The sequence below is a fragment of the Parambassis ranga genome, chromosome 17 (genome assembly GCF_900634625.1).
Source record: "Parambassis ranga chromosome 17, fParRan2.1, whole genome shotgun sequence".
In the NCBI taxonomy this organism is placed as follows: domain Eukaryota; kingdom Metazoa; phylum Chordata; class Actinopteri; family Ambassidae; genus Parambassis; species Parambassis ranga.
This window is the reverse complement of record NC_041037.1, coordinates 21,976,428-21,986,427: the sequence shown is the minus strand read 5'-3', so window position 1 is coordinate 21,986,427 and position 10,000 is coordinate 21,976,428. Positions and strand designations below refer to the sequence as shown.

Genomic DNA, 10,000 nt, shown 5'->3' with positions numbered 1-10,000 from the left:
CACCGTGCTCGGCCTGCTGCGGACATCTCTTTTTGGGGGAGTTGGCAGATTGGAAAGTGTATGGCAGTAAAATCTACTTTTCATCAGCGGCACTGCTGGGACGTGAGCGCGACGAGCGCACCGCGGCCCGGGACCTGGAGCGAAGAAGAAGAGCTGCAGCGTCATCCACACAGAAACCTGCTGGCTCGTTTCAACGCTCGATGCAGGAGGAAGAGGAGCCGAGCAGGAAACAGGCCACTGACCATCTCCACTCATCCATTAGTGATGAAGATGCTGAGAGCAGAAGTGAAGGCAGGCTGGGGAAATCCAGCTCACCCTGAACCAGCAGGAGCATTCACAGCAACTCCTCCTCACAGCGATCCAGACCAAGAAGCAGAAAACCCAGCGGCTCCGGCGGCTTCACCTCAAACAGCTTTCCAAGGAAATGGGAGGCATCTCTGTAAATATGAAGCTCATCAACATAGACAGCTTCTCCTGTTTCATTACTGCTGGCAGAGCTGCTGCAGCGGGACCAAAGCAGCAGAACTACACCGACCATCACAGCCAGAACATAACATCTCCTCCAAAAACAAAGACTTCACTCCATCAAAACTCAGTAAAACATAAAGTCCCGCCCTCCTCAGCACCCAGCAGGAAGCCATGATGGAGTCACATGACCAACACTCAGAGAGTCTGACCTGCAGCTGATCTCTGAACACCTGAGTGATTCTGCACACACTCTGCCTGCAGACAGGACGGAGCTGACCACGTGACGGGAGTGAAAACCAGAAATGCAGCTTCATTTGAAAACGGTGCCGACATCGTCTCATGAAGGAGCAGTCGCACTGTGTCTGGAGCGTCTGGAGGCAGCGGGCTGCGCTCTAAACGTCAGCCAGTCCTGGGAAACTCAAACAGATCAGACCACATTCCTGCTGCTCGGCGTCTGTTAACCCTGCAGCTGTGTCTCCGTTTACTCCCGGCCCGTTAGCTGGCAGCGAGGTGACAACCTGGCACACAAACACAACGCTGCAGCAACAGCACACAAACACCGAGGGCTGGACAGAGCAGGGCCACCTCTGTTCCAGAAGGTCTCACACGGAGTTCATGTCATGCTGGACTGTGAGGCCACTTTAACAACAACAGCATGTTTCAGTGTGTGTCTGTGTGGTTATTTATCACAGTTTGGATAGACACAGAAAACAACAGCTGACATGACACATGTCACACCAGGTCTGGACCCGGTCTCTCCGCTCACCAGACGTCCATTTCTTCTTCTTCTTGCTCATTGACTGTGACACACACAGACACAGACACACACACAGACAGACACACACAGACAGACAGACACACAGACACAGACACACACACACACACACAGACACACACACACACACACAACACACACACACACACACACACACACACACACACACACACACACACACACACACACACACACTATGGCGTCTCGCCCCTCTGCGATGCCACTCTGAGGTCAGAGGGGTCAACAGGGGCACATTATCACCTACATGACAACCATCATGTGACATGTGAGCTCTGCATTACTCACACAGATCAATATAAACATGATTCTGATCACAGGCAGGAAACAGCTTTCAAACCTAAAACAGTTGATGTGTGGAGGGAGAACACCCCTCTGCTGTCAGAGCCAGAGACACATCCTGCCCTCAGCAGCCAGCAGGACGCCATGATGGAGTCAGGCGTGAGCAGCAGTCACAGAGCAGCTCGCAGCTCGCAGCCTGCATGGTGACACTCCTGCAGGTGAAACCCTGACCCAGGCCTGGGCCTCACTGTGGTTCTTATCCTTGCACATTATGGAACATGTCAGTTTCAGCACTCCCTGTCAGGTCCTGAGTCCTCTCTGATCTTACCTATGAGGGCCTGGAACAGGTTGCTCTGGAAGATGTCGATGACCCTCTGGATGGAGTGCCGGAGCTGCCGGTCCTCGACGTGGTTCAGCTTGGCCCGGTACTCCTCCAGCAGCAGCAGCGCCCGCTGTGCGTCTGCAGGAGGAAGCAGCAGAGTGAGCGACTGACGTGACGACATCTGAAACACGATGGCAGCAGAGAGCGGCAGAGAGCGGCAGAGAGCAGCAGAGAGCGGCAGAGAGCGGCAGAGAGCGGCCGAAGCACCGACTGACACCGGACACGAGCCGGGCGGCGGCGGCTGCAGGCTGAGCTCACGGCTCCATGCATGTTAATATTAATGTGAACAATGGAGGAAAACTGGACGTGTGTCATGAACCAGCTCCAGCATGTGTCTCCAGTCTACAGGTTTATTTTATCACTAAGGAGTGGAGGAACCTGCGACCACCAGAACCAGGATCTGTAGCAGGCGGGGCAGCGGAGGCTGGGGTGGAGTCGGGTTCTGGTAACATGTTGTGTGGTTCCTGTGTCTTGTTGTCTGCACTTGTCTGTAGGATGTGCTGCTGACCTATAAACCCGGAGCTGACCCGGGTCTGCACTCCGCCTGATACACTGACCTCCATCTGAAACTGACCCACCGCCTCCACCACCTCCACCTCCGCTGCCTCCACCTCCACACCTAATGAAGGTCGCCTTTTAAAATCAAACTGTTTTACTTTGGTCGGGTGTTTTCCAGCTTCTGTGATGGACGAAGAAAAAAAACAAAACTAACTTTTCACTTTGATCCAGTGAGATTTAAGAAGAGTCCTAATCTGCTGTGGGGCTGAGCCTCGGAACATTCGGAGCCTTTCAGTCCATGTCTCTTCATCTTTATGTTTATCATGTTCCATCACTAATGATTGGTTGGTGGGATTTAAATGACCAAATAACTTTCATTAATCTGAATGACTGAACACAGGATCCGTGGATCCGTGTTCTTAACACGGTCTCACAGGGCGTGTGTCTCCGTGTGTCCTCTGATCGATCATCATGTGTGATCATATCGATCCTTCTGATTTTTCCTGGGACCACGGTCAAAGTTTGACACTTTGAACCCGTCTGAACTAAAAGAGATTCTTTTCGTGAGTTTCGCGCCTGGTTCTGGTGCCCGCCTGCCTGGTTCTGGTGCCCGCCTGCCTGGTTCTGGTGCCCGCCTGCCTGGTTCTGGTGCCCGCCCGGTGCCGCGCTGCTGAATATTTCATTCATATCAGAGTTTATTTTTAGTCGGGCTCGTCTCCAGACAAGGTGCCCCACATACAACTTGGTTAGCTGCCGCGGCTAACGGCTAGCCCGACTTTTGACAGACTTCACCCGGCTGGCACGGCACGGCCCGGCCCGGCCAAAGTGATCTGTGAGGTCGGTGCGTGTGTGTCGGGTTGTGTCCCCGTTGTGTGTCCGTGTTTGTGCTTCTTTGTGTGAGGCTGCAGTTTGACTTTCTCCCAGCAGGCAGCCGTTAGCCGCGCTAGCTTGCTAGTTGATATGAGGAGTGAAAGCGGCTTACCTTTCTTTCTGACTGGCATGGTACGGTCTGGCTCGGCTCGGTTTGGAGCTGGTTGTGCCTTAGCCACATACAGTCCTCGCACAGGGCGGGTTTCCTCGGTTACTGCCCCGCTTAGAGCCCGCTGTCAGCGCTCCAACTGCCTCCACGACGACACCAAGTTCCCCTCCGAGCCGAACAAGCGTCCGAACTAAGTGTCCGGGGAGAAAACAACCAGCCGCTCCCCGGGGAAAGCACCGGGAAACGGAGCGGAGTCCCGCTTCGAACCAAGATCCAGGGACGCGGAGAGGAGCTCCAGCCGACCTCCGCCGGCTCTCCGAGCTGTGGGTCCGCGCCGCTGAGGCTCCGTGTGCGGCGTGCAAACAGTGGAAGCACCGAGCGGGACCTGCCGTGCGCGTAAAGACCAGCCCCTGCACGCACCCGCTGCCCGGTCAGCCCAGAACTTCAGCCCGCTGGCACACCTCCACCGAGCCGTGCCAACTTATCCCGCGCTGGTCTGCGTGTCCCTCCCGGCGCAGCCTGCGTTCTGCATTCGTGTCAAACTTCGGAGATAAATCCCTCCTCTCTTGATCCGCTGCTTCCTCTTCGCTCCCCCCTCCTCCTCCTCTTCCTCCTGCACCTCCCCAGGTCTACAAATTCCAAACTTTCCTCCAAAATGGCGTCTCAGAGAGCTGGAGATGTGAACCATGTGATTTCCCAAAGACTACCCCTCCGACCTGCCGCCCAATCATGCAGCTCACCTACAAGACCGAGGGGGGAGGGGGAGGACCAGGGCGGGGGGAGGAAAACTTTCTGAGAAAGAGAAGGTGAGAGAAGTGAGGAAGAGGAGGAGACTCCGGGATGAAGGCAGGGAAGACAAGGAGCCCACAGTCAGTGGATTACCATGGAGATTTGTGCAGCTTTTAAAACGTCCAATCAGCGCTGAGCTCTTAAGAGCCAATCAGAACACAAGTAAAGTCAAAAGTCTCAGCAGTTAGATCCTGCCTGCAGCAAAGCATGATGGGAACGGACCCAGCACCTCTCTGCGTTGGTGCCACAGTAAAGCCCTCTGCGGCGCCGCATACCGCCGCCACGGGCACGGAGGCCATGCAGGCGTCCGGAGCGCCGCGTGCGCCTCACCTTTACTCAGCAGAGAATGTAGGCACAGCGTGGTGCCGCCTCCAGGCGGGGTTCATGACCCGCAGCCAGCCACCAGGGGGCGCTCCGAGTGAAGAGCCGTCACCTCATCATTATTCATCTACAGTCTATGTCCTGGCGCCTGTGTGAACTCATGGTCAGTGTTTGTGCTTCATCATCATCATCATCATCTGACACATCACACCTGAGGCTGGACCTCCTGTTAGATGAAGGTCAGATGTCACGCTGTGAAGCCCACCGAAGTACGAGCCCCTTCATCGGTCGCCATGAGGACGAACCCTCCTCCTCCTCCTCCTCCTCCCTGTGTGTGTGTGTGTGTGTGTGTGTGTGTGTGTGTCCCTCCTTTGTCGTCTCTGATGCAAAGCACTCACAGCTCTGGCCCAGATTAAAGGAGGAAGACTTTATTTTTAGACGGTCATGTTTAATGAATGACCTCGCCTCCAGTCCCGTGCTCAGAGTATGAAAGTACAGGAGGAGAGGTCTGCAGCACCGGTCTACAGGGACAGACATGGTGGACGTGATGGACGTGATGGACAGGGTTCTGACCAAAGGTGCAAATCCTGTCTTTGCTTTATTTTAGTTTGTGGCCATTTAAAGTCAACAGCATGCTAACCAGCTAGCTGTGTAATACCACTGTGAGCCACTAGGTGGAGCAGTGCTCCCTCAGTCCATCCGAGGCTCCGTGCTCGGCCGGCCGCTCCGTCCTGCGCTCTGACGTCTCCTCCCTGAATAAATGTCTCCTATCTGGACTCGGCAGTGGGAGTTCAGAGCCTGCTCCGTCTTTGTCCTCAGCTGACCGTGGCTCAGAGACAGAGTTCTGGACGCCTCCGTCCAGCTGGACCGGCTGGTTCGGTGCTGACAGACGTGCAGCTCGCTGTGGCGGCTGCTGTGTTTACATCAGCTCAGCTTCTACTTCCTGCTGCTCCCTGGTGGAGCAGAGGCTGCACTCCACAGACCAGGTCTCTGCAGGACCACCACAGAGGACGAGGACTCAGAGCTGCAGTCACACATGTGGACGGGATTCTGCTCCATCTGCATGATAACCTGAGTGTGAACACTGCCGTCTGACTCTGTAATGTGATTACTGCACATGTCATGTCAGTTTTCATCCCCATCTGGACAACATGCTCATCATTAAGCCTGGCATAAATCTGGAGTTTGGCAGCCCGGGCCTCACACACACACACACAGACACAGACAGACACACACAGACACACACACAGACAGACACAGACAGACACACACACAGACAGACACACACACACACACACACACACACACACACACACAGACACACACAGACACACACGGACACAGACACACACACACACGGACACAGACACACACACACACGGACACACACACACACACATGGACACACACACACAGACAGACACACCCACAGACACACACACACACACACACACAGACACACACAGACACAGACACACACACACACACACAGACAGACACACACACACACAGACACACACACACACGGACACAGACACACACACACAGACACACACACACACGGACACACACACACAGACAGACACACCCACAGACACACACACACACACACACACACACACAGACAGACACACACACAGACACACCCACACACAGACACACACACACACACACACAGACACACACACACACACAGACACACACACAGACACAGACACACACACACACAGACACACAGACACACGGACACACACATGGAGCTGGTCGGTGGGTCCTCATATTTATGTATCTATAACATTATACATTATTTCCCATGTATTTTATAGAATGATTATTTTGGTGCCTTGTGTTTTGTGTGGTCATCATTGTGTGTTATATTTCTATTCATTGTCTACTGTGGCTTAGTTCTTGGTTATATGTTGTGGAGTTCAGAGCAGTCTTCGTCCTCTGTGTTTCCAGCACATATAACGGTTTTGACAATAAAGCAGACTTTGACCTTAAAAGTGTCATGAACACATTTTCTTCGTTCTTTGTGTTCAACGCTTCGATCCTGTTTGATGGTGATAGTTTGGCTAACAGCTGCTGTCTGTTAGTCCAGCTGCTGACTGACCAGCAGCGACTCCCTGAGAGGTTGTGAGTCCCTCTGTGTGTGTGTGTCAGCTGTGGCTGCTTCAGGTAACTTCACACAGGTCACAGCTCTCTGTGCTCAGAGCTCACACACATTTATACTATATAAACTGTCACTGCAGCGACTGTTAGCATTAGCACACTGATCAATGATTGCTCTGATGGGACATCCACACACACACACACACACACACAATGTGAATCACTGAAATCATTTTCACTGCCTCAGACCCACAGCTGCACAAATTCTTCTATAGAACCAATCAGAAGCACAGAGGAGGATTTATGTGGAGGTCACACACACACACACACACAGTCTAATCAGTTGTATAGTATTGCCAGTGTTGGTTTACAATGGATTGTCTTATCTGAATAACAATAGTACAACAGTGTGTGTGTGTGTGTTAGGATGGAGTGTGTGTGTTAGGATGGAGTGTGTGTGTGTGAGTGTGTGTGTTAGGATGGAGTGTGTGTGTGTGTGTGTTAGGATGGAGTGTGTGTGTGTGTGAGTGTGTGTGTTCTCTGTCAGCTGACCGCTCCATCAGCATGTTGGAGCTTCAACAACAGAGCTTTTGTCACAGTCACAGCGCCTCACTGCACGACGCTGCCTGTAGACCAGCGACAGGCAGCGTCTGTTTGTCCCAGTGTCACCTGAATGCAGCAGTGGCAGTTTGATGGTCAGAATGTGTGTGACAGTGAGTGAAAGTGGGAGTGTATACGTGCATGTTCCTGTGTGGTCGTGTGTGTGTTTGTCGCCTGTCAGTGTGTGTTTGTCGCCTGTGAGTGTGTGTGTGTTTGTTTGTCACCTGTGTGTGTGTGTGTGTGTTTGTCAGCTGTGTGTCAGCCCCATCAGGCGGTCGTCCACGGCGTGCTCCACCTCACCCATCACCCCGTCACCGTGAATGGATCATTTCTGAAGTATGATCCGCATCCACTGAGCTCAAACACAGCTCTGAGACTGTGTGTGTTCATGAGCTGTGTAGACTGTAGAAGAGCGCCCTCTGCTGGACCACCGAGCAAACTACTGCCAACACCCGGTGGAGGTTTTAAGCCTGATATTAGCTCACACTCAGTGTGCGATCCACACACACACTTTTTATCTGTACTACAAACGTACAGCGGACCGTCACACACTGACGTCTGCATGCAGCGCACCGCTGTCTTTACGCTCTGAGGACCTTACATTAGATCTGGATGCTGATATTCTTCAGCTCACACTGGCTGAACAGTCTGAGTTAGAGATGACATCATGGAAACACAGACCTCTGGATAAAGTGAATCCTGTCACTCCAACGATGACTGAGAAGATGAAGGCCTGCCCAACAATCATCTGATCACTCGGTTCTCGTCTCTCCAGCCCGGTTCGGTCTCTGATCTCTCTGCTTGATGTATGTTCAGTGGAGAGAGATTCACATTCAGCCACATCGCTTTAAGTCTGTTCAGACTGTTCTGGATCCTTCACCTCAGGCTCCAAACCATCAGAATCAATCTGCCAGAATCAACAGGAGGAAGAGGGTGAGGGTGAGCTGCAGGTGTTCAGTGAGCTGCAGGTGTTGTCTTTGGTCACATGTGCTCTGACTTTGACAGACGATGCTGCAGACTCTGATAATGTGAGGTCATAGTTTTTGGACCCGACCTTCTCAGATCTAGACCATCTGATCACTCTCTCTCTCTGGACCAGCAGAGCTCGGCCGAGTGCTGATATTGGTCCAGCTGAAGTGTAAAGGAACCAGTTCCCAGCCTGAGAGGCAGACACCACCTCCACCTTTAGACCAGACTACACCCTGTTCAGTGAGGTGTACGAGCCTCACAGTGTGCAGGTCTGGGGGGTTCAGGTCACGTCCCGACATCAGCCACAGGCAGAAGAGGCGGACTAACTCTTAGTCTTTAAACTTCATCATAGCTCTGCTGCTGTAGGCCGACACCGCTGGAGGACACAAACATGGTCCACGAGCAGTCCCCCACCTCCTCAGCACCACCACCATCTCTACGGTCCATTGTTTCATGGGACCTACAGTGTGTCCAGACTCTCTCGTGGTTTTGTGTCTCCCCCCCTTAGCAGGAAGGTTCTCCTTGTGAGCCAGGTCCTGTTCGAGGTTTCTTCCTGTTAAAGGGACTTTTTCCTGACACTGTTGATCCTAAAGGGGGTCCAGGCTCTGGTCTCTGTGAAGAGAATACAGCTGAATTGAAAGTTGAATTAGCCCGGCCCCCTGAAGGGCCCGGCCCGGCCCCCTGGAGCCTGTCCTATCCCCTCAGCACCAGCACCAGGTGGAGTTTCAGGTGTTGCCTGTGTGATGATCGGCCTGCTGAGCTCCAAACAGAACTTTCTGAAGGTGCTTCACAAAGACCCAGAGCCCAAACCCAGACAGGGTCAGGAAACACCTGGAGCAGGACCGGGTCATAAACTACAGAGGACACTCACACCTGAAGAGTTCTCACAGGGATCGGCATCAGACTGACAGCTGAACACTGCTGCCCTCTTGTGGTGGCTACCACACCCTGCAGCCAGCCTCAGACAGCTGAACAGAGGAACTCCAAGGACAGCAGATGTCCTAAAAGCGTGAGACGTTCAAACGTCCACAGGAAATATGAAACTCTGTGAAGCTGCAGGAGCTCCAGTCAGAGTGAACCTAATGTTTAACATGTGTAAAGTCAAATAAGCAGACTGGGGACAAAGCACCAGAGAGGACAGCAGTCCTTCATGAAGAACCTGGACGCTGCAGACAGAGACTCCACCAGCTGTCCCCGCCCAGCACCGGACAGCTCTGCACCATCTGTCCATCTGTCTGTCTGTCCTCCTGTCTGTCTGTCCTTCAGTCTGTCTGTCCTCCCTTCAGTCTGTCAGTCTGTCTGTCCTCCTGTCAGTCTGTCTGTCCTCCTGTCTGTCTGTCCTCCCTTCAGTCTGTCAGTCTGTCCTCCCTTCAGTCTGTCAGTCTGTCTTTCAGTCAGTCTGTCTGTCCTCCTGTCAGTCTGTCCTTCAGTCAGTCTGTCTGTCCTCCTGTCAGTCTGTCCTTCAGTCAGTCTGTCTGTCCTCCTGTCTGTCTGTCCTCCCTTCAGTCTGTCAGTCTGTCCTCCCTTCAGTCTGTCAGTCTGTCTTTCAGTCAGTCTGTCTCTCCTCCTGTCAGTCTGTCCTTCAGTCAGTCTGTCTGTCCTCCTGTCTGTCTGTCCTCCTGTCAGTCTGTCCTTCAGTCAGTCTGTCTGTCCTCCTGTCAGTCTGTCCTTCAGTCAGTCTGTCTGTCCTCCTGTCTGTCTGTCCTCCCTTCAGTCTGTCAGTCTGTTTTCAGTCAGTCTGTCTGTCCTCCTGTCAGTCTGTCCTTCAGTCTGTCTTTCAGTCAGTCTGTCTGTCCTCCTGTCAGTCTGT

General features: G+C 53.1%; 1 protein-coding gene across 17 annotated transcripts in view; it reads right to left on the bottom strand.

Moving 5' to 3' along the window:
* The window catches only part of LOC114449578 (discs large homolog 1-like protein), a 61,496-nt gene extending 57,433 nt beyond the window's left edge, over positions 1-4,063 (bottom strand). For 9 of the 17 annotated variants that reach the window (XM_028427351.1, XM_028427352.1, XM_028427362.1 and 6 more), the window contains exons 1-2: positions 3,406-4,060; positions 1,872-2,003 (exon numbers count right to left, since the gene is read on the bottom strand). In XM_028427351.1, the coding sequence (XP_028283152.1) occupies positions 1,872-2,003; positions 3,406-3,424 (151 nt within the window). In that variant the 5' untranslated portion in view covers positions 3,425-4,060. Of the gene's footprint in view, positions 1-1,871; positions 2,004-3,405 lie in introns of all 17 variants that reach the window. The other 8 variants (XM_028427344.1, XM_028427345.1, XM_028427348.1 and 5 more) reach the window with 3 other exon arrangements.
* Positions 4,064-10,000: the final 5,937 nt, after the last annotated feature.